Here is a 25,391-nt window from a genome sequence, read left to right on the forward strand (position 1 = left end):
TTTTCCTGACGGACCCGCTATAAATAAGAACTCATTTTCCCTCTGTTCATTGAATTCACGCTTACTATCACTTTCTGCTTTTCTTTTCCTCATTTTGTTTTGCACTGATGGGTCACTGAATGTAAAAACAAAGCTTAGTTTTTCAAAAAGTACAAAACTGCAAATGTTCACAAAGGACGAACAAAGCATAACTCCGCAGCACTCGAGTGTCAATTGTAAACTGACTGACAAAAACCTGCGACCCACCAGTGGTGCAGACGCCTGGTGTCTCAGGTTCAAACAAGTAAGAAACATTTATTGAACAGTTATGGAACAACTGCAGAACAAAAGTCCTTCTTTTCTAGTTTGACTCATTGAACATTTTTTTAAAATTGAAAACAGATCAATGTGAAAGAAGATAACATTCGCCAAAAGATGTGCACAAAAAAATTAAAATTGCTAAAAGTAATAACTAAGTTTTAGATTTCTTCTTAGTAAAACCCATTTCTAGATCTAAGGTACTTGAATTCCTGTTATAGATTTTTTTTCTACAGATCTGTTTTTAGTTAATACTTTTTGCATGAGTAGGCTTACTTTTTTATTAATATCTTTGGGTGCAATGCCCCACTTTAGGTGCATGCGCCATAGGTTGGCCATCCCTGCTTTGGGGTGTTCTGCATAAGAACTCCCAAGTCCCTTTGCATCTCAGATGTTTTGAGTTTACTCTGTTTAGAAAATAGTCTGCAGAATTATTTCTACTGACGAAGTGCAAGACCATGCATTTTCCAAGATTGTATTTAATTTGCTGTTTCCATGCCCATACTCCCAAACAGTCTAAATCCTTCTCTTTCTAACTCTTCCTTCAGTTGGTCCTGACGAAGGGTCTCGGCCTGAAACGTCGACTGTACCTCTTCCTAGAGATGCTGCCTGGCCTGTTCCGTTCACCAGCAACTTTGATGTGTGTTGCTTAAATCCTTCTGAATTCACTCTCTTTTGAGTTCTATTACCAACCTAATTTTCCCAATCTACCTGCATATTAAAATTTCCCCTTACTATCATAACATTTCCCATTTGGTACACCATTTCTATTTCTGTTTTATTCTGCACTCTACATTTCAGTTACTGTTCCGGGAGCTGCATATACTGCCATCAGGGTCCATTTCCATTGCAGTTTCCTTACTGAACTGACAAGGATTCAACATCTTCTGATCCAATGTAATATCTTTCTCAGTATTTAATGCCATTCTCTTAACAGCAGAGCGATGCCACGTACCCAGCCTATGTTCATACCCTTTGGATACAATGTACAATGGAAATTCTGCTACCCACCAAACAATCTTTCAGCAACGAAGTGGTGATGTCCAGAAGATCGTATGTGACAATCTGTAAAAGCGCCGTGTTGTTGTGCTCAATAGACGTTGAGAACAGTATTGTAACCCTTCTTGATTCTGCATCCCTCATCACTGATACTCACTCTGCTGGTAGTTTTTTTTTTTGTTTTATCATCTGCCCAACTTTCCTACCAGACTGACTGCATGCTGTCTTTTCTCTTTTACCATCACGCTGTCCTAACCCCATTCCCTTTGGTTTCCAACCCCTTGCAAAATTAGTTTGAACCCTCCCCAATAGCTCTAAGAAGCCAGTGAGCGAGAAGGTTGGTTCCCATCGGCTTCAGCTGCAACCCTTCCCTTCTTACAGGTCATGCCTCCCCTAGAAGAGATCTGAATAATCCAAGAACCTGAAGCACTTCACTCCCTGCTGCAAATTGTCAGCCACGCATTTATCTGCCAAATCATTCTGTTTCTACCATCCCTGGCACGTGACACAGGCAGTAACCCTGAATGTGTTGCATCTCAGCATTCCGTCCAGCTCTTTAAATCCTCATTGCGGAACCTCTTTGTACCAAGATTTCAGGCTGCTTTCCCTCCCACTGCACAATGCTATGGACGCGATCCGAGTCCATAGCACCTGGGAGGGAGCAACAGACCATCCGTGTGTCGCATTCATGTCAACAAACTTTTTTTTCCGATTCCTCTGACTATTGAGTCTTCCATCTCAACTGCTCACGACTCTCCCTCTTTCCCTTCTGCAATCCATGGTCAGTACAACCCACCTGGTCTCTGTGGCATTCTGCTGAGAGGTTATTTTAAAAAATAGGATCCAAAATAATACACTTAGTATTCAGGGAATTTACCCAAGAGCTGCTGTGAGCTAACTGCCTATTCACTGTCTAATTCCTTCCCTGACAGTCACTCAGTTATCAGACTCCTGCATCTCTGATGGATGATCTCCTCGCTCTCCCATAGAAGCCGAAGGTCTTGCAGCTGCTGCTCCCGATCCATAGCACGGTCTTGCAGAATCTGCAGCTGGACGCACCTCACATACATGTAGTTGCCTGTGGGGCTCCCAAGACTTCAACATCTAACGTGCATAGCACGCAATTGCCTTCTAAACTACACTAAGTACCCTCCTGATGTTACCCAGAGCCAGTGCCTCTTCTGTGCTGAAGACTCCTTTGAGCCAATGCCTGACACTCCACTTTAATCACTGGCCTCTCCCAACAGTCAATGCTGCAACAGTGGTGGCTCCGCTTGTGCAAACATTCCCATGCTGTGTAATGGATAGGAACGCGGAACTGAATATACCTGAAGCGAATCTCCAAAAAATACAGTAATTTCTCTTTCAATGTCATTCCAGTGCCCGAAGTAAGGCTAGTAGGCGGCAGCGATCGTTGTTCAGGAAGAGTGGAGGTGCGGTACAATGCACAGTGGGGAACGGTTTGTGACGATGGATGGGGCACTGAAGACGCCAAGGTTGTCTGCAATGAGTTGGGTTGTCCCTCTGCTGCAGCAGCAATACCGGGGGCACGCTTCGGGCAAGGCAGCGGGAATATCTGGATGGACGATGTTGCGTGCAATGGAAATGAATCCGCCCTTTGGGAATGTTCCTTCCGAGGATGGGGGAGTCATAACTGCGGTCACGGAGAGGATGCAGGAGTGATTTGTTCAAAAGGTAGGCATAGAACAAAGAACCTCTTTGTTTCTGCTTTCTGTCTATTGGGATTAACAAAGACTCCATATTTTGGTAGTTAGGCCAGCCACTCTAGTTGCCGTGGGTAAAACGATGAGAATTTTTCTACTTATGTTTGATGTTGTTGAGGCAGGCACAATTTAATTAACATTTGTTCTGCATTGCTTAAAGTGCTGGAGTGTTTCATTTGGCAAACTTTTATCTTATAGTTGGTCGTGTATACAGGTGCTGATTCCAGATTCGTTTCGTGTTAGATGTCTGAGATCAGAAAGTATAAGGAATGTCCGGTAATAACTCTGTATGCAGTGAATTGTAACTATTTGTTAACGGCATTTCATTAGCTTTCTGGGGTTCACATCTGAACTCCATTTCATAAACTGCATATAAACCTTTAAGGTGCTCTGCAGAAGAACTTCCAAGTCCCTTTGCATCTCAGGTGTTTGGATTTCACTCTTGTTTAGAAAATAGTTTGCAGAATTATTTCTACTGATGAAGTGCAAGACCATGCATTGTCCAGCATTGTATTTAAATTGCCGCTTCTGTGCCCATTCTGCAAAACTGTCTAAGTCCTTCTGAATTCACACTCTTTCCAGTTCTATTACCAACCTAATTTTCCCAATCTACATGCGTGTTAAAATTTCCCCGTAGTATCATAACATTTCCCTTTTGGTAGGCCATTTCTGTTTCTGTTGTATTGTGTAGCCTACATTCCTGTTACTGTTTGCGGAGCTGCATATACTGCCATCAGGATCATTTTCTATTGCAGTTTTGTTCCGCAATCGACAAGAATTCAACATCTTCCAATCCTATGTCACACCTTTCTCAGTAGTTGATAGCATTGTCTGACAGCAGAGCGATGCAGCCAATGTTTGTCCCCTTTCAATATAATGTACAATGGAAATTCAGCCACCCAGCAAACAATCTTTCAGCAACGAATTGGTGATGTCCACAAGATCATACATGACAATTTGTAAAAGTACAGTAAGATCATCTAGCTTATTTCTTATATTTTGAATGAGATACAAGGCTGATACAGTGCCTCCAACCTTTTTTTTATTCTGCATCCTAATACACTGATGATACTCACTCTGCTGGCTGCATTTTGTCCGATCACGTAGTTGCCCTTCCTGACAGTCTGACTGCCTGCTACTTTTGTTGTTTTAACACCTTTCGTATCCTGAGACCCTTCACGCAGTTTCCTATCCCCATGCGAAATTAGTTCCGAACTTCCCCAAGAGTTCTAACAAACCAGCCCGAGTGAATATTTGCCCAAGTGCAACCCCTCCCTTTTGTACAGGTCATCCCTCCTCTATTTGGATTTCCCGCATCTGCAGATTTTTTTTTCCTGTTTGTTAAATGAATGTGCTTGTCTATGGCCGTACCTTAGCAGCTTGAACTGAGAAAATATAAAAAATACAACCGTAATAGTAAATAAGTAATAAATACCAAAAAGATGTGGTGAGGAAGTGAGAGGTCCTTGAAATCTTGTCACAGGTTTTGGCAACAGTTCAGTGAAGGGGTAAGTGAAGTTGACTGTTTGTACCGTTTGGTTCAAGAGCCTTGTGCTTGAGGGGTAATTACTGTCCTGATCCTGATGGTATAAGTTTTGAGGGTCTTATAACATCTGCCTGATGGCAGCAGCAAAAAGAGAGCATGACCTGGGTGATGGTTTGCCTGGCGAAGGGTGCTGCTTTCTTGCGACAGCACACAGTGTTGATGTGCTCAATGGAGAAAACAGTTTTATTCCTGATGGACTTGTCCATATATACTGCTTTTTGTAGGAGTTTCCCTTTAAGGATATTGGTGCTCCTTGCCTGAATGTAATGCATTCAGTTATTATACGTTCCACCACACAAGGATAGAAATTCGTTGAAGTTTCAGATCTGATGCAAGGAATACATCGGTTAGGACTGCATTCTTTGCTGGTAGAAGATTGAGGCAAGATTTGACGGAAGGGTAACCGTCAGGTTCAGTCAGCGACATAATTCGAGGGAAGATAATCTCTGGCCCCGCCAAATGTGTGAACTTTGAGGTGCAAAATCTCTTGTTTGAGTGGATGCTGTGTGGTTTGTTCTCCTGTTACAAATCAGTACCACAGAATAATGGACTGTATACCATATGCAATTCAATGATTTAGCTCTTTGATTCTTCATTGGACTAAAGTGTTAGTAAAGAAAAACAAAAAGAAAAGAGCCATTTTAATGGAACAGTCTAATGTGTGCAAGCTGGAGTTCACGGTTTCCCTTCTGCTGGTCCTCCATCGATATCTCTGGCCGTCATCGACTTCTGGCCCCACTCCAAGGCCACTACTTTGTGGTGTCGACGAACTCTCCTTTCTGGCATCTTCTCTCTCCATATTTTGCCGATAACAAAACCCAGATTACCTCGGTGGCAGGCATAGAGCATGAAAATACACCTCCCGCATTGGATAGCCAGCAACTCTAACCATAACCCAAACACTGCTTCTACAGAAAGACCATGATATTAGCAGTGAAACTTATCCCAGGGTGTTACTCTTTCCCCACCCTCCCCCCACCAAATTTAGTGATGTCCTCATGACATTGAAATAATTTACCAGCCCTGTATGCAAAGAACAAAGTTCAACCCAGGTGTAAAAGGCAGTGACATAGATCCTCTGAATGATCTCCTCACTCTCCCGTACATGCTGAAGTTCTTGCAGCTGCTGCTCCCAATCCATAGCACAGTCTTGCAGTATCTGCAGCTGCATGCACCTCACGCACATGTAGTCTCCCATGGGGCTCCCAAGACTCCAACATCAGGAGTGAATAACCCGTAAAGGCCTTTTAAGGTATAGTAAGTATAATTGACACAAGAAGAAGAAAGAGAAACATAACAAACTCAAACAGACAAGTTACCCAGAGCCATTGCCACTTCCGTGCCGACGACTCCTTTCAGCCAGTGCTTGACAATCTACTTCCTCCTGTTGCCCGTCCTAACAATCAGTGCTCCAGCAATGCTGGTTCCACTTCTACAAGCATTCACATGCTGTGTTATGGCCAGGAGCGTGGATTTGAACATACCTGCAAGCGAAACTCCGAAAAATACAGTAATTTCTTCTTTGAATGTCATTCCAGAGCCCAATATAAGGCTGGTAGGCGGCAGCGATCGTTGTTCAGGGAGAGTGGAGGTGTGGCACAGTGCACAATGGGGAACGGTATGCGACGATGGATGGGACACTGACGACGCCAAGGTTGTCTGCAGTCAGTTGGGCTGTCCCCCTGCCGCTGCAGCAATACAGGGGGCACGCTTCGGGCAAGGCAGCGGGAATATCTGGATGGATGATGTTGCGTGCAATGGAAATGAATCCGCCCTTGACGAATGTTCCTTCCGAGGATGGGGGAGTCATAATTGCGGTCACCGAGAGGATGCAGGAGTGAATTGTACAGGTCAGCATAGAAGAAAGAACCTCTTTGTTTCTGCTTTCTCTCTATTGGGATTAAGAAAGACTCTACTTTTATAATCAGGCCAGCCACTGTAGTTGCTGTGGGTAAAACGATGAAAATTTATGTATTGATGCTTGACGTTGTGGAGGCAGGCACAACTTAATTAACATGTTTTCTGCATCACTGTAAACGCTGGAGTGTTGCATTTGGCAAATTTTGATGTCCTTGTTGGTCGTGCATACGGGTGCTGATTCCAGCTTCATTTCGGATAAGACATATCACATCAGAAAATATAAGGTTTGACTGGTAATTTATCTGTATTCAAAACAGTGAATTGTAACTATTTATTAACGGCATTTCATTAGTTTTCTGGGGTGGGCGTAGGAAGTCTATTTCATAAACTACATATAAACCTTTAGGGCAGGGGCGGCCAACGTTCTACATTCCATGCGTCAAATTTTTTCACGCACGAGTTCAGATGCGCCATAGAACTCTTGTACCCCCATTCAATTCTTGTAAAAGTATGTTCATATACACATCTTTAGCATTTTTCCATGATATATTGATTTAATGTAAAAGAAAATAAACATTACCTGCCTTAATGACACTTTTAACAAACATATTTTGTCTTCTTTTGATTTCTTCTTTCTTCTTAATCACATCGTCTTTCCGTAACTCAGACCTAAGCACGAGCTTCAGTTTTCCTTCTATTTCAGTCTGATGTTGTGCTTTATACTGTCTATTAAGATCATGTCTTCTATTATGTGAGGAAGTGTTTTTGCAAACAATGCACAATGGTTTTCCTGACGGACCCGCTATAAATAAGAACTCATTTTCCCTCTGTTCCTTGAATTTACGCTTACTATCACTTTCTGCTTTTCTTTTCCTCATTTTCTTTTGCACTGTGATGGGTCACTGAATGTAAAAGCAAAGCTTAGTTTTTCGAAAAGTACAAAACTGCAAATGTTCACAAAGGACGAACAAAGCATAACTCTGTAGCACACGAGTGTCAATTGTAAACTGACTGACAAAAACCTGCGACCCACCAGTGCTGCAGACGCCTGGCGCCTCAGGATCAAACAAGTACGAAACATTTATTGAACAGTTATGGAATGACTGCAGAACAAAAGTCCTTCTTTTCTAGTTTGACTTATTGAACATTTTTTAAAATTGAAAACAGATCAATGTGAAAGAAGATATCATTCGCCAAAACGTGCGCAAAATAATAAAATCACGAAACGTAATAACTAAGTTTTAGATTTCTTCTCAGTAAAACCCATTTCTAGATCTAAGCTACTTGAATTCATGCTATAATTTTTTTTTCTACAGATCTGGTTTTAGTCATTACTTTTTGCATGAGTAGGCTTACTTTTTTATTATTATCATTGGGTGCAATGCACCACTTTTGGCGCATGCGCCATAGGTTGGCCATCCCTGCTTTAGGCTGTTCTGCACAAGAACTCCCAAGTCCCTTTGCATCTCAATGTTTTGATTTTACTCTGTTTAGAAAATAGTCTGCAGAATTATTTCTACTGATGAAATGCAAGACCATGCATTTTCCAGCATTGTATTTAATTTGCCTTTTCCATGCCCATACTCCCAAACTGTCTAAGTCCATCTGAATTCACTCTCTTTTGAGTTGTATTACCAACCTAATTTTCCCAATCTACCTGCATATTAAAATTTCCCCTTACTATCATAACATTTCCCATTTGGTACACCATTTCTATTTCTGTTTTATTCTGCACTCTACATTTCAGTTACTGTTCCGGGAGCTGCATATACTGCCATCAGGGTCCATTTCCATTGCAGTTTCCTTGCTGAACTGACAAGGATTCAACATCTTCCGATCCAATGTAATATCTTTCTCAGTATTTGATGCCATTCTCTTAACAGCAGAGCGATGCCACGTACCCAGCCTATGTTCATACCCTTTGGATACAATGTACAATGGAAATTCTGCTACCCACCAAACAATCTTTCAGCAACGAAGTGGTGATGTCCAGAAGATCGTATGTGACAATCTGTAAAAGCGCCGTGTTGTTGTGCTCAATAGACGTTGAGAACAGTATTGTAACCCTTCTTGATTCTGCATCCCTCATCACTGATACTCACTCTGCTGGTAGTTTTTTTTTTGTTTTATCATCTGCCCAACTTTCCTACCAGACTGACTGCATGCTGTCTTTTCTCTTTTGCCATCCGCGCTGTCCTAACCCCATTCCCTTTGGTTTCCACCCCCTTGCAAAATTAGTTTGAACCCTCCCCAATAGCTCTAAGAAGCCAGTGAGCGAGAAGGTTGGTTCCCATCGGCTTCAGCTGCAACCCTTCCCTTCTTACAGGTCATGCCTCCCCTAGAAGAGATCCAAATGATCCAAGAACCTGAAGCAGTTCACTCCCTGCTGCAAATTGTCAGCCACGCATTTATCTGCCAAATCATTCTGTTTCTACCGTCCCTGGCACGTGACACAGGCAGTAACCCTGAATGTGTTGCGTCTCAGCGTTCCGTCCAGCTCTTTAAATCCTCATTGCGGAACCTCTTTGTACCAAGATTTTAGGCTTCTTTCCCTCCCACTGCACAATGCTATGGACGCGATCTGAGTCCATAGCACCTGGGAGGGAGCAACAGACCATCCGTGTGTCCCGTTCACGTCAACAAACTTTTGTTTCGATTCCTCTGACTATTGAGCCTTGCATCTCAACCGCTCACGACTCTCCCTCTTTCCTTTCTGCAATCCATGGTCAGTGCGATCCACCTGGTCTCCGTGGCATTCTGCTGAGAGGTTATTTTAAAAAATAGTATCCAAAATAATACACTTAGTATTCAGGGAATTTACCCAAGAGCTGCTGTGAGCTAAATGCCTATTCACTGTCTAATTCCTTCCCTAACAGTCACTCAGTTATCAGACTCCTGCAGCTCTGATGGATGATCTCCTGGCTCTCCCGTAGAAGCCGAAGGTCTTGCAGCTGCTGCTCCCGATCCATAGCACGGTCTTGCAGAACCTGCAGCTGGACGCACCTCACATACATGTAGTTGCCTGTGGGGCTCCCAAGACTTCAACATCTAACGTGAATAGCACGCAATTGCCTTCTAAACTACACTAAGTACCCTCCTGATGTTACCCAGAGCCAGTGCCTCTTCTGTGCTGAAGACTCCTTTGAACCAATGCCTGACAATCCACTTTAACCACTGGTCTCTCCCAACAGTCATTGCTGCAACAATGGTGGCTCCGCTTGTGGAAACATTCACATTCTGTGTAATGGATAGGAACGCGGAACTGAACATACCTGAAGCGAATTTCCAAAAAATACAGTAATTTCTCTTTCAATGTCATTCCAGTGCCCGAAGTAAGGCTAGTAGGCGGCAGCGATCGTTGTTCAGGGAGAGTGGAGGTGCGGTACAATGCACAGTGGGGAACGGTATGTGACGATGGATGGAACACTGAAGACGCCAAGGTTGTCTGCAATGAGTTGGGTTGTCCCTCTGCTGCAGCAGCAATCTCGGGGGCACACTTCGGGCAAGGCAGCGGGAATATCTGGATGGATGATGTTGCGTGCAATGGAAATGAATCCGCCCTTTGGGAATGTTCCTTCCGAGGATGGGGGAGTCATAACTGCGGTCACGGAGAGGATGCAGGAGTGATTTGTTCAAAAGGTAGGCATAGAACAAAGAACCTCTTGTTTCTGCTTTCTGTCTATTGGGATTAACAAAGACTCTATATTTTGGTAGTTAGGCCAGCCACTCTAGTTGCCGTGGGTAAAACGATGAGAATTTTTGTACTTATGTTTGATGTTGTTGAGGCAGGCACAATTTAATTAACATTTATTCTGCATTGCTTAAAGTGCTGGAGTGTTTCATTTGGCAAACTTTTATCTTATAGTTGGTCGTGCATACAGGTGCTGATTCCTGATTCGTTTCGTGTTAGATGTCTCAGATCAGAAAGTATAAGGAATGTCCGGTAATAACTCTGTATGCAGTGAATTGTAACTATTTGTTAACGGCATTTCATTAGCTTTCTGGGGTTCACATATGACCTCCATTTCATAAACTGCATATAAAACTTTAAGGTGCTCTGCAGAAGAACTTCCAAGTCCTTTTGCATCTCAGATGTTTGGATTTCACTCTTGTTTAGAAAATAGTTTGCAGAATTATTTCTACTGATGAAGTGCAAAACAATGCATTGTCCAGCATTGTATTTAATTTGCCGCTTCTGTGCCCATTCTGCAAAACTGTCTAAGTCCTTCTGAATTCACACTCTTTTCAGTTCTATTACCAACCTAATTTTCCCAATCTACCTGCGTGTTAAAATTTCCCCGTAGTATCATAACATTTCCCTTTTGGTAGGCCATTTCTGTTTCTGTTGTATTCTGTAGCCTACATTCCTGTTACAGTTTGGGGAGCTGCATATACTGCCATCGGGGTAATTTTCTATTGCAGTTTTGTTCCGCAATCGACAAGAATTCAACATCTTCCAATCCTATGTCACACCTTTCTCAGTAGTTGATACCATTGTCTGACAGCAGAGTGATGCAGCCAATGTTTGTCCCCTTTCAATATAATGTACAATGGAAATTCAGCCACCCAGCAAACAATCTTTCAGCAACGAATTGGTGATGTCCACAAGATCATACATGACAATTTGTAAAAGTACAGTAAGATCATCTAGCTTATTTCTTATATTCTTTTGAATGAGATACAAGGCTGATATAGTGTTTCCAACCTTTTTTTTATTCTGCATCCTAATGCACTGATGATACTCACTCTGCTGGCTGCATTTTATCCGATCATGTAGTTGCCCTTCCTAACAGTCTGACTGCCTGCTACTTTTGTTGCTCTAATATCTTTCGTATCGTGAGACTCTTCACGCAGTTTCCTATCCCCAGGCTAAATTAGTTCCAACCCTCCCCAAGAGTTCTAACAAACCAGCCCGAGAGAATATTTGGCCAAGTGCAACCCCTCCCTTTTGTACAGGTCATCCCTCCTCTATTTGGATTTCCGGCATCTGCAGATTTTTTTTTCCTGTTTGTGAAATGAATGTGCTTGTCTATGGCTGTACCTTAGCAGCTTCAACTGAGAAAATGTAAAAAATACGACCGTAATAGTAAATAAGGAAAAAATACCGAAAAGATGTGGTGAGGAAGTGAGAGGTCCTTGAAATCTTGTCACAGGTTGTGGCAACAGTTCAGTGAAGGGGTAAGTGAAGTTGATTGGCTGTACCGTTTCGTTCAAGAGCCTTGTGCTTGAGGGGTAATTACTGTCCTGATCCTGATGGTATAAGTTTGGAGGGTCTTATACCATCTGCCTGATGGCAGCAGCAAAAAGAGAGCATGACCTGGGTGATGGTTTGCCTGGCAAAGGGTGCTGCTTTCTTGCGACAGCACACAGTGTTGATGTGCTCAATGGACAAAACAGTTTTATTCCTGATGAATTTGGCCATATATACTGCTTTTTGAAGGAATTTCCCTTTAAGGATATTGGTACTCCTTGCCTGAACGTAATGCATTCAGTTATTATACGTTCCACCACACAAGGATAGAAATTCGTTGAAGTTTCAGATCTGATGCAAGGAATACATCGGTTAGGACTGCATTCTTTGCTGGTAGAAGATTGAGGCAAGATTTGACGGAACGGTAACCGTTAGGTTCAGTTAGCGACGTAATTCGAGGGAAGATAATCTCTGGCCCCACCAAATGCGTGAAATTTGAGGTGCAAAATCTCTTGTTTGAGTGGATGCTGTGTGGTTTGTTCTCCTGTTACAAATTAGTACCACACAATAATGGACTGTATACCATATGCAATTAAATGATTTAGCTCTTTGATTCTTCATTGGACTAAAGTGTTAGTAAAGAAAAACAAAAAGAAAAGAGCCCATTTTAATGAAACAGTCTAATGTGTGCAGGTTGGAGTTCACGGTTTCCCTTCTGCTGGTCCTCCATCGATATCTCTGGCCGTAATTGACTTCTGGCTCCACTCCAAAGCCACAACTTTGTGGTGTCCATGAACTCTCCTTTCTGGCATCTACTCTCTCCATCTTCTGCTGATAACAAAACTCAGGTTACCTCGGTGGCAGGCATACAGCATGAAAGTACACCTCCCGCATTGGACGGCCAGCAACTCTAACCATAACCCAAACACTGCTTCTACAGAAAGACCATGATATTAGCAGTGAAACTTTTCCCAGGGTGTTACTCTTTCCCCACCCTCCCCCCACCAAATTTAGTGATGTCCTCGTGACATTGAAATAATTTACCAGCCCTGTATGCAAAGAACAAAGTTCAACCCAGGTGTAAAAGGCAGTGACATAGATCCTCTGAATGATCTCCTCTCTCTCCCGTACAAGCTGAAGTTCTTGCAGCTGCTGCTCCCAATCCATAGCACAGTCTTGCAGTATCTGCAGCTGGATGCATCTCACCCACATGTAGTCTCCCATGGGGCTCCCAAGACTCCAACATCAGGAGTGAATAACCCGTAAAGGCCTTTTAAGCTATAGTAAGTATAATTGACACAGCAAGAAGAAAGAGAAACATAACAAACTCAAACAGACAAGTTACCCAGAGCCAGTGCCACTTCCGTGCTGACGACTCCTTTGAGCCAGTGCTTGACAATCTACATCCTCCTCTAGCCCGTCCCAACAATCAGCGCTCCAGCAATGCTGGCTCCACTTCTGCAAGGATTCACATGTTGTGTTATGGCCAGGAGCGTGGAATTGAACATACCTGCAAGCGAAACTCCAAAAACTACAGTAATTTCTTCTTTGAATGTCATTCCAGAGCCCAATACCAGGCTGGTAGGCGGCAGCGATCGTTGTTCAGGGAGAGTGGAGGTGTGGCACAGTGCACAATGGGGAACGGTATGCGACGATGGATGGGACACTGACGACGCCAAGGTTGTCTGCAGTCAGTTGGGCTGCCCCCCTGCCGCTGCAGCAATACCAGGGGCACGCTTCGGGCAAGGCAGCGGGAATATCTGGATGGATGATGTTGCGTGCAATGGAAATGAATCCGCCCTTGACGAATGTTCCTTTGGAGGGTGGGGCATTCATAACTGCGGTCACGGAGAGGATGCGGGAGTGAATTGTACAGGTCAGCATAGAAGAAAGGACCTCTTTGTTTCTGCTTTCTCTCTATTGCGATTAAGAAAGACTCTACTTTTATAATCAGGCCAGCCACTGTAGTTGCTGTGGGTAAAACGATGAAAATTTATGTTCTGATGCTTGACGTTGTGGAGGCAGGCACAACTTAATTAACATGTTTTCTGCGTCACTGTAAACGCTGGAGTGTTTCATTTGGCAAATTTTGATGTCCTTGTTGGTCGTGCATACGGGTGCTGATTCCAACTTCATATAGGATAAGACATATCACATCAGAAAATATAAGGATTGACTGGTAATTTATCTGTATTCAGAACAGTGAATTGTAACTATTTATTAATGGCATTTCGTTAGTTTTCTCGGGTTCACGTAGGAAGTCTATTTCATAAACTACATATAAACCTTTAGGGCAGGGGTGGCCAACGTTGTACATTCCATGCGAGAATTTTTTCACGCACGAGTTCAGATGCGCCATTCAACTCTTGTACCCCCATTCAATTCCTGTAAAAATATGTTCATATACACATATTTAGCATTTTTACATGATATATTGATTTAATATAAAAGAAGATAAACATTACCTACCTTAATGAGACTTCTAACAAATATATTTTGTCTTCTTTTGATTTCTTCCTTCTTCTTAATCACATCGTCTTTCCGTAACTCAGACCTAAGCACTAGCTTCAGTTTTCCTTCTATTTCAGTCTGATGTTGTGTTTTATAGTGTCTATTAAGATCATGTCTTCTATTATGTGAGAAAGTGTTTTCACAAACAATGCACAATGGTTTTCCTGACGGACCCACTATAAATAAGAACTCATTTTCCCTCTGTTCATTGAATTCACGCTTACTATCACTTTCTACTTTTCTTTTCCTCATTTTGTTTTGCACTGATGGGTCACTGAATGTAAAAACAAAGGTTAGTTTTTCGAAAAGTACAAAACTGCAAATGTTCACAAAGGACGAACAAAGCATAACTCCGCAGCACTCGAGTGTCAATTGTAAACTGACTGACAAAAACCTGCGACCCACCAGTGGTGCAGACGCCTGGCGTCTCAGGTTCAAACAAGTAAGAAACATTTATTGAACAGTTATGGAACGACTGCAGAACAAAAGTCCTTCTTTTCTAGTTTGACTCATTGAACATTTTTTAAAATTGAAAACAGATCAATGTGAAAGAAGATAACATTCGCCAAAAGATGTGCACAAAATAATAAAATTGCTAAAAGTAATAACTAAGTTTCAGATTTCTTCTTAGTAAAACCCATTTCTAGATCTAAGGTACTTGAATTCCTGTTATAGATTTTTTTTCTACAAATCTGTTTTTCGTTAATAATTTTTGCATGAGTAGGCTTACTTTTTTATTAATATCTTTGGGTGCAATGCCCCACTTTAGGTGCATGCGCCATAGGTTGGCCATCCCTGCTTTAGGGTGTTCTGCATAAGAACTCCCAAGTCCCTTTGCATCTCAGATGTTTTGAGTTTACTCTGTTTAGAAAATAGTCTGCAGAATTATTTCTACTGACGAAGTGCAAGACCATGCATTTTCCAAGATTGTATTTAATTTGCTGTTTCCATGCCCATACTCCCAAACTGTCTAAATCCTTCTCTTTCTAACTCTTCCTTCAGTTGGTCCTGACGAAGGGTCTCGGCCTGAAACGTCGACTGTACCTCTTCCTAGAGATGCTGCCTGGCCTGCTGCGTTCACCAGCAACTTTGATGTGTGTTGCTTAAATCCTTCTGAATTCACTCTCTTTTGAGTTCTATTACCAACCTAATTTTCCCAATCTACCTGCATATTAAAATTTCCCCTTACTATCATAACATTTCCCATTTGGTACACCATTTCTATTTCTGTTGTATTCTGCACTCTACATTTCAGTTACTGTTGCGGGAGCTGCAAATACTGCCATCTGGGTCCATTTCCCTAGCTGTTTCATTTCTGAACTGACAAGAATTCAACATCTTCCGATCCTATGTCATATCTTTCTCAGTATTTGATGCCATTCTCTAACAGCAGAGCGATGCCACACCCCAAGCCTATGTTGGTACCCTTTCGATACAATGTACAATGGAAATTCAGCTACCCACCAAACAACTTTCATCAACGAGTCGGTGATGTCCACAAGATCGTATGTGACAATCTGTAAAAGTGCCGTGTTGTATTGTACTCAATAGAGGTTGAGAACAGCCTTGTAACCCTTTCTGATTCTGCATCCCTAATCACTGATACGCACTCTGCTGGTAGGCTTTTTTTGTTTGATCATCTGCCCACCTTTTCTACCAGACTGACTGCGTGCTGTCTTTTCTCTTTTACCATCCGTACTGTCCTGACCCCATTCCCTTAGGTTTCCAACTCCCTGCAAAATTAGTTTGAACCCTCCCCAATAACACTAAGAAGCCAGTGAGCGAGAAGGTTGGTTCCCATCGGCTTCAGCTGCAACCCTTCCCTTCTTACAGGTCATGCCTCCCCTAGAAGAAATCCGAATGATCCAAGAACCTGAAGCACTTCACTCCCTGCTGCAAATTGTCAGCCACGCATTTATCTGCCAAATCATTCTGTTTCTACCATCCCTGGCACGTGACACAGGCAGTAATCCTGAATGTGTTGCGTCTCAGCATTCCGTCCAGCTCTTTAAATCCTCATTGCGGAACCTCTTTGTACCAAGATTTCAGGCTGCTTTCCCTCCCACTGCACAATGCTATGGACGCGATCCGAGTCCATAGCACCTGGGAGGGAGCAACAGACCATCCGTGTGTCGCATTCACGTCAACAAACTTTTTTTTCCGATTCCTCTGACTATTGAGTCTTCCATCTCAACTGCTCACGACTCTCCCTCTTTCCCTTCTGCAATCCATGGTCAGTGCAACCCACCTGGTCTCTGTGGCATTCTGCTGAGAGGTTATTTTAAAAAATAGTATCCAAAATACTACACTTAGTATTCAGGGAATTTACCCAAGAGCTGCTGTGAGCTAAATGCCTATTCACTGTCTAATTCCTTCTCTAACAGTCACTCAGTTATCAGACTCCTGCAGCTCTGATGGATGATCTCCTGGCTCTCCCATAGAAGCCGAAGGTCTTGCAGCTGCTGCTCCCGATCCATAGCACGGTCTTGCAGAATCTGCAGCTGGACGCACCTCACATACATGTAGTTGGGGCTCCCAAGACTTCAACATCTAACGTGAATATCACGCAATTGCCTTCTAAACTACACTAAGTACCCTCCTCATGTTACCCAGAGCCAGTGCCTCTTCTGTGCTGAAGACTCCTTTGAGCCAATGCCTGACACTCCACTTTAATCACTGGCCTCTCCCAACAGTCATTGCTGCAACAGTGGTGGCTCCGCTTGTGCAAACATTCCCATGCTGTGTAATGGATAGGAACGCGGAACTGAATATACCTGAAGCGAATCTCCAAAAAATACAGTAATTTCTCTTTCAATGTCATTCCAGTGCCCGAAGTAAGGCTGGTAGGCGGCATCGATCGTTGTTCAGGAAGAGTGGAGGTGCGGTACAATGCACAGTGGGGAACGGTTTGTGACGATGGATGGGGCACTGAAGACGCCAAGGTTGTCTGCAATGAGTTGGGTTGTCCCTCTGCTGCAGCAGCAATCTCGGGGGCACGCTTCGGGCAAGGCAGTGGGAATATCTGGATGGACGATGTTGCGTGCAATGGAAATGAATCCGCCCTTTGGGAATGTTCCTTCCAAGGATGGGGGAGTCATAACTGCGGTCACGGAGAGGATGCAGGAGTGATTTGTTCAAAAGGTAGGCATAGAACAAAGAACCTCTTTGTTTCTGCTTTCTGTCTATTGGGATTAACAAAGACTCTATATTTTGGTAGTTAGGCCAGCCACTCTAGTTGCCGAGGGTAAAACGATGAGAATTTTTCTACTTATGTTTGATGTTGTTGAGGCAGGCACAATTTAATTAACATTTGTTCTGCATTGCTTAAAGTGCTGGAGTGTTTCATTTGGCAAACTTTTATCTTATAGTTGGTCGTGTATACAGGTGCTGATTCCAGATTCGTTTCGTGTTAGATGTCTCAGATCAGAAAGTATAAGGAATGTCCGGTAATAACTCTGTATGCAGTGAATTGTAACTGTTTGTTAATGGCATTTCGTTAGCTTTCTGGGGTTCACATAGGAACTCCATTTCATAAACTGCATATAAACCTTTAAGGTGCTCTGCAGAAGAACTTCCAAGTCCCTTTGCATCTCAGATGTTTGGATTTCACTCTTGTTTAGAAAATAGTTTGCAGAATTATTTCTACTGATGAAGTGCAAGACCATGCATTGTCCAGCATTGTATTTAATTTGCCGCTTCTGTGCCCATTCTGCAAAACTGTCTAAGTCCTTCTGAATTCACACTCTTTTCAGTTCTATTACCAACCTAATTTTCCCAATCTACCTGCGTGTTAAAATTTCCCCGTAGTATCATAACATTTCCCTTTTGGTAGGCCATTTCTGTTTCTGTTGTATTGTGTAGCCTACATTCCTGTTACTGTTTGGGGAGCTGCATATACTGCCATCAGGATCATTTTCTATTGCAGTTTTGTTCCGCAATCGACAAGAATTCAACATCTTCCAATCCTATGTCACACCTTTCTCAGTAGTTGATACCATTGTCTGACAGCAGAGCGATGCAGCCTATGTTTGTCCCCTTTCAATATAATGTACAATGGAAATTCAGCCACCCAGCAAACAATCTTTCAGCAACGAATTGGTGATGTCCACAAGATCATACATGACAATTTGTAAAAGTACAGTAAGATCATCTAGCTTATTTCTTATATTCTTTTGAATGAGATACAAGGCTGATATAGTGCTTCCAACCTTTTTTTTATTCTGCATCCTAATACACTGATGATACTCACTCTGCTGGCTGCATTTTGTCCGATCACGTAGTTGCCCTTCCTAACAGTCTGACTGCCTGCTACTTTTGTTGTTTTAACACCTTTCGTATCCTGAGACCCTTCACGCAGTTCCTATCCCCATGCTAAATTAGTTCCGAACTTCCCCAAGAGTTCTAACAAACCAGCCCGAGTGAATATTTGCCCAAGTGCAACCCCTCCCTTTTGTACAGGTCATCCCTCCTCTATTTGGATTTCCCGCATCTGCAGATTTTTTTTTCCTGTTTGTTAAATGAATGTGCTTGTCTATGGCTGTACCTTAGCAGCTTGAACTGAGAAAGTATAAAAAATACGACCGTAATACTAAATAAGTAATAAATACCGAAAAGATGTGGTGAGGAAGTGAGAGGTCCTTGAAATCTTGTCACAGGTTGTGGCAACAGTTCAGTGAAGGGGTAAGTGAAGTTGACTGGTTGCACCGTTTGGTTCAAGAGCCTTGTGCTTGAGGGGTAATTACTGTCCTGATCCTGATGGTAAAAGTTTGGAGGGTCTTATACCATCTGCCTGATGGCAGCAACAAAAAGAGAGCATGACCTGGGTGATGGTTTGCCTGGCGAAGGATGCTGCTTTCTTGCGACATCACACAGTGTTGATGTGCTCAATGGAGAAAACAGTTTTATTCCTGATGGACTTGTCCATATATACTGCTTTTTGTAGGAGTTTCCCTTTAAGGATATTGGTGCTCCTTGCCTGAATGTAATGCATTCAGTTATTATACGTTCCACCACACAAGGATAGAAATTCGTTGAAGTTTCAGATCTGATGCAAGGAATACATCGGTTAGGACTGCATTCTTTGCTGGTAGAAGATTGAGGCAAGATTTGACGGAAGGGTAACCGTCAGGTTCAGTCAGCGACATAATTCGAGGGAAGATAATCTCTGGCCCCGCCAAATGTGTGAACTTTGAGGTGCAAAATCTCTTGTTTGAGTGGATGCTGTGTGGTTTGTTCTCCTGTTACAAATCAGTACCACAGAATAATGGACTGTATACCATATGCAATTCAATGATTTAGCTCTTTGATTCTTCATTGGACTAAAGTGTTAGTAAAGAAAAACAAAAAGAAAAGAGCCCATTTTAATGAAACAGTCTAATGTGTGCAAGCTGGAGTTCACGGTTTCCCTTCTGCTGGTCCTCCATCGATATCTCTGGCCGTCATCTACTTCTGGCCCCACTCCAAGGCCACTACTTTGTGGTGTCTACGAACTCTCCTTTCTGGCATCTTCTCTCTCCATATTTTGCCGATAACAAAACCCAGATTACCTCGGTGGCAGGCATAGAGCATGAAAGTACACCTCCCGCATTGGATGGCCAGCAACTCTAACCATAACCCAAACACTGCTTCTACAGAAAGACCATGATATTAGCAGTGAAACTTTTCCCAGGGTGTTACTCTTTTCCCACCCTCCCCCCACCAAATTTAGTGATGTCCTCATGACATTGAAATAATTTACCAGCCCTGTATGCAAAGAACAAAGTTCAACCCAGGTGTAAAAGGCAGTGACATAGATCCTCTGAATGATCTCCTCACTCTCCCGTACATGCTGAAGTTCTTGCAGCTGCTGCTCCCAATCCATAGCACAGTCTTGCAGTATCTGCAGCTGGATGCACCTCACGCACATGTAGTCTCCCATGGGGCTCCCAAGACTCCAACATCAGGAGTGAATAACCCGTAAAGGCCTTTTACGCTATAGTAAGTATAATGGACACAAGAAGAAGAAAGAGAAGCATAACAAACTCAAACAGACAAGTTACCCAGAGCCAGTGCCACTTCCGTGCCGACGACTCCTTTCAGCCAGTGCTTGACAATCTACTTCCTCCTGTTCCCCGTCCCAACAATCAGTGCTCCAGCAATGCTGGCTCCACTTCTACAAGCATTCACATGCTGTGTAATGGCCAGGAGCGTGGATTTGAACATACCTGCAAGCGAAACTCTGAAAAATACAGTAATTTCTTCTTTGAATGTCATTCCAGAGCCCAATATAAGGCTGGTAGGCGGCAGCGATCGTTGTTCAGGGAGAGTGGAGGTGTGGCACCGTGCACAATGGGGAACGGTATGCGACGATGGATGGGACACTGACGACGCCAAGGTTGTCTGCAGTCAGTTGGGCTGTCCCCCTGCCACAGCAGCAATACAGGGGGCACGCTTCGGGCAAGGCAGCGGGAATATCTGGATGGATGATGTTGCGTGCAATGGAAATGAATCCGCCCTTGACGAATGTTCCTTCCGAGGATGGGGGAGTCATAATTGCGGTCACGGAGAGGATGCGGGAGTGAATTGTACAGGTCAGCATTAAAGAAAGGACCTCTTTGTTTCTGCTTTCTCTCTATTGCGATTAAGAAAGACTCTACTTTTATAATTATGGCAGCCACTCTAGTTGCTGTGGGTAAAACGATGAAAATTTATGTATTGATGCTTGACGTTGTTAAGGCAGGCACAACTTAATTAACATTTTTTCTGCATCACTTAAAATGCTGGAGTGTTTCATTTGGCAAATTTTGATGTCCTTGTTGGTCGTGCATACGGGTGCTGATTCCAGCTTCATTTCGGATAGGACATATCACATCAGAAAATATAAGGATTAACTGGTAATTTATCTGTATTCAAAACAGTGAATTGTAACTATTTATTAACGGCATTTCATTAGTTTTCTGGGGTGGGCGTAGGAACTCTATTTCATAAACTACGTATAAACCTTTAGGGCAGGGGCGGCCAACGTTCTACATTCCATGCGTCAAATTTTTCACGCCCGAGTTCAGATGCGCCATAGAACTCTTGTACCCTCATTCAATTCTTGTAAAAATATGTTCGTATACACATCTTTAGCATTTTTCCATGATATATTGATTTAATGTAAAAGAAGATAAACATTACCTACCTTAATGAGACTTTTAACAAATATATTTTGTCTTTTGATTTCTTCCTTCTTCTTAATCACATCGTCTTTCCGTAACTCAGACCTAAGCACTAGCTTCAGTTTTCCTTCTATTTCAGTCTGATGTTGTGTTTTATAGTGTCTATTAAGATCATGTCTTCTATTATGTGAGAAAGTGTTTTCACAAACAATACACAATGGTTTTCCTGACGGACCCGCTATAAATAAGAACTCATTTTCCCTCTGTTCATTGAATTCACGCTTACTATCACTTTCTACTTTTCTTTTCCTCATTTTGTTTTGCACTGATGGGTCACTGAATGTAAAAACAAAGCTTAGTTTTTCGAAAAGTACAAAACTGCACATGTTCACAAAGGACGAACAAAGCATAAGTCTGCAGCACTCGAGTGTCAATTGTAAACTGACTGACAAAAACCTGCGACCCACCAGTGGTGCAGACGCCTGGCGTCTCAGGTTCAAACAAGTAAGAAACATTTATTGAACAGTTATGGAACAACTGCAGAACAAAAGTCCTTCTTTTCTAGATTGACTCATTGAACATTTTTTAAAATTGAAAACAGATCAATGTGAAAGATAACATTTGCCAAAAGATGTGCACAAAATAATAAAATTGCTAAAAGTAATAACTAAGTTTCAGATTTCTTCTTAGTAAAACCCATTTCTAGATCTAAGGTACTTGAATTCCTGTTATAGATTTTTTTTCTACAAATCTGTTTTTAGTTAATACTTTTTGCATGAGTAGGCTTACTTTTTCATTAATATCTTTGGGTGCAATGCCCCACTTTAGGTGCATGCGCCATAGGTTGGCCATCCCTGCTTTAGGGTGTTCTGCATAAAAACTCCCAAGTCCCTTTGCATCTCAGATGTTTTGAGTTTACTCTGTTTAGAAAATAGTCTGCAGAATTATTTCTACTGACGAAGTGCAAGACCATGCATTTTCCAAGATTGTATTTAATTTGCTGTTTCCATGCCCATACTCCCAAACTGTCTAAATCCTTCTCTTTCTAACTCTTCCTTCAGTTGGTCCTGACGAAGGGTCTCGGCCTGAAACGTCGACTGTACCTCTTCCTAGAGATGCTGCCTGACCTGCTGTGTTCACCAGCAACTTTGATGTGTGTTGCTTAAATCCTTCTGAATTCAGTCTCTTTTGAGTTCTATTACCAACCTAATTTTCCCAATCTACCTGCATATTAAGATTTCCCCTTACTATCATAACATTTCCCATTTGGTACACCATTTCTATTTCTGTTGTATTCTGCACTCTACATTTCAGTTACTGTTGCGGGAGCTGCAAATACTGCCATCTGGGTCCATTTCCCTTGCAGTTTCATTTCTGAACTGACAAGAATTCAACATCTTCCGATCCTATGTCATATCCTTCTCAGTATTTGATGCCATTCTCTAACAGCAGAGCGATGCCACACCCCAAGCCTATGTTGGTACCCTTTCGATACAATGTACAATGGAAATTCAGCTACCCACCAAACAACTTTCAGCAACGAGTCGGTGATGTCCACAAGATCGTATGTGACAATCTGTAAAAGTGCCGTGTTGTTGTACTCAATAGAGGTTGAGAACAGCCTTGTAACCCTTTCTGATTCTGCATCCCTAATCACTGATACGCACTCTGCTGGTAGGCTTTTTTTGTTTGATCATCTGCCCACCTTTTCTACCAGACTGACTGCGTGCTGTCTTTTCTCTTTTACCATCCGCACTGTCCTGACCCCATTCCCTTAGGTTTCCAACTCCCTGCAAAATTAGTTTGAACCCTCCCCAATAACACTAAGAAGCCAGTGAGCGAGAAGGTTGGTTCCCATCGGCTTCAGCTGCAACCCTTCCCTTCTTACAGGTCATGCCTCCCCTAGAAGAAATCCGAATGATCCAAGAACCTGAAGCACTTCACTCCCTGCTGCAAATTGTCAGCCACGCATTTATCTGCCAAATCATTCTGTTTCTACCATCCCTGGCACGTGACACAGGCAATAATCCTGAATGTGTTGCGTCTCAGCATTCCATCCAGCTCTTTAAATCCTCATTGCGGAACCTCTTTGTACCAAGATTTCAGGCTGCTTTCCCTCCCACTGCACAATGCTATGGACGCGATCCGAGTCCATAGCACCTGGGAGGGAGCAACAGACCATCCGTGTGTCTCATTCACGTCAACAAACTTTTTTTTCCGATTCCTCTGACTATTGAGTCTTCCATCTCAACTGCTCACGACTCTCCCTCTTTCCCTTCTGCAATCCATGGTCAGTGCAACCCACCTGGTCTCTGTGGCATTCTGCTGAGAGGTTATTTTAAAAAATAGGATCCAAAATACTACACTTAGTATTCAGGGAATTTACCCAAGAGCTGCTGTGAGCTAAATGCCTATTCACTGTCTAATTCCTTCCCTAACAGTCACTCAGTTATCAGACTCCTGCAGCTCTGATGGATGATCTCCTGGCTCTCCCGTAGAAGCCGAAGGTCTTGCAGCTGCTGCTCCCGATCCATAGTACGGTCTTGCAGAATTTGCAGCTGGACGCACTTCACATACATGTAGTTGCCTGTGGGGCTCCCAAGACTTCAACATCTAACGTGAATAGCACGCAATTGCCTTCTAAACTACACTAAGTACCCTCCTCACGTTACCCAGAGCCAGTGCCTCTTCTGTGCTGAAGACTCCTTTGAGCCAATGCCTGACACTCCACTTTAATCACTGGCCTCTCCCAACAGTCATTGCTGCAACAGTGGTGACTCCGCTTGTGCAAACATTCCCATGCTGTGTAATCGATAGGAACGCGGAACTGAATATACCTGAAGCGAATCTCCAAAAAAATACAGTAATTTCTCTTTCAATGTCATTCCAGTGCCCGAAATAAGGCTGGTAGGCGGCAGTGATCGTTGTTCAGGGAGAGTGGAGGTGCGGTACAATGCACAGTGGGGAACGATATGCGACGATGGATGGAGCACTGAAGACGCCAAGGTTGTCTGCAATGAGTTGGGTTGTCCCTCTGCTGCAGCAGCAATACCGGGGGCACGCTTCGGGCAAGGCAGCGGGAATATCTGGATGGACGATGTTGCGTGCAATGGAAATGAATCCGCCTTTTGGGAATGTTCCTTCCGAGGATGGGGGAGTCATAACTGCGGTCACGGAGAGGATGCAGGAGTGATTTGTTCAAAAGGTAGGCATAGAACAAAGAACCTCTTTGTTTCTGCTTTCTGTCTATTGGGATTAACAAAGACTCTATATTTTGGTAGTTAGGCCAGCCACTCTAGTTGTCGTGGGTAAAACGATGAGAATTTTTCTACTTATGTTTGATGTTGTTGAGGCAGGCACAATTTAATTAACATTTGTTCTGCATTGCTTAAAGTGCTGGAGTGTTTCATTTGGCAAACTTTTATCTTATAGTTGGTCGTGCATACAGGTGCTGATTCCAGATTCGTTTTGGGTTAGATGTCTCAGATCAGAAAGTATAAGGAATGTCCGGTAATCACTCTGTATGCAGTGAATTGTAACTATTTGTTAACGGCATTTCATTAGCTTTCTGGGGTTCACATCTGAACTCCATTTCATAAACTGCATATAAACCTTTAAGGTGCTCTGCAGAAGAACTTCCAAGTCCCTTTGCATCTCAGATGTTTGGATTTCACTCTTGTTTAGAAAATAGTTTGCAGAATTATTTCTACTGATGAAGTGCAAGACCATGCATTGTCCAGCATTGTATTTAAATTGCCGCTTCTGTGCCCATTCTGCAAAACTGTCTAAGTCCTTCTGAATTCACACTCTTTTCAGTTCTATTACCAACCTAATTTTCCCAATCTACCTGCGTGTTAAAATTTCCCCGTAGTATCATAACATTTCCCTTTTGGTAGGCCATTTCTGTTTCTGTTGTATTCTGTAGCCTACATTCCTGTTACTGTTTGGGGAGCTGCATATACTGCCATCAGGATCATTTTCTATTGCAGTTTTGTTCCGCAATCGACAAGAATTCAACATCTTCCAATCCTATGTCACACCTTTCTCAGTAGTTGATACCATTGTCTGACAGCAGAGCGATGCAGCCTATGTTTGTCCCCTTTCAATATAATGTACAATGGAAA

General features: G+C 42.8%; 1 protein-coding gene across 1 annotated transcript in view; it reads left to right on the forward strand.

The window, feature by feature from the left end:
* Positions 1-25,391, forward strand: part of LOC140190161 (scavenger receptor cysteine-rich type 1 protein M160-like) — a 105,258-nt gene that overhangs the window by 18,559 nt on the left and 61,308 nt on the right. Inside the window, exons 8-14 of the mRNA XM_072246672.1 lie at positions 2,677-2,991; positions 6,105-6,416; positions 9,751-10,065; positions 13,182-13,493; positions 16,955-17,269; positions 20,386-20,697; positions 24,158-24,472. Of these exons, the coding sequence (XP_072102773.1) occupies positions 2,677-2,991; positions 6,105-6,416; positions 9,751-10,065; positions 13,182-13,493; positions 16,955-17,269; positions 20,386-20,697; positions 24,158-24,472 (2,196 nt within the window). The remainder of the gene's footprint in view (positions 1-2,676; positions 2,992-6,104; positions 6,417-9,750; positions 10,066-13,181; positions 13,494-16,954; positions 17,270-20,385; positions 20,698-24,157; positions 24,473-25,391) is intronic.

This window comes from Mobula birostris, chromosome 29, assembly GCF_030028105.1.
Source record: "Mobula birostris isolate sMobBir1 chromosome 29, sMobBir1.hap1, whole genome shotgun sequence".
Classification (NCBI taxonomy): Eukaryota; Metazoa; Chordata; class Chondrichthyes; order Myliobatiformes; family Myliobatidae; genus Mobula; species Mobula birostris.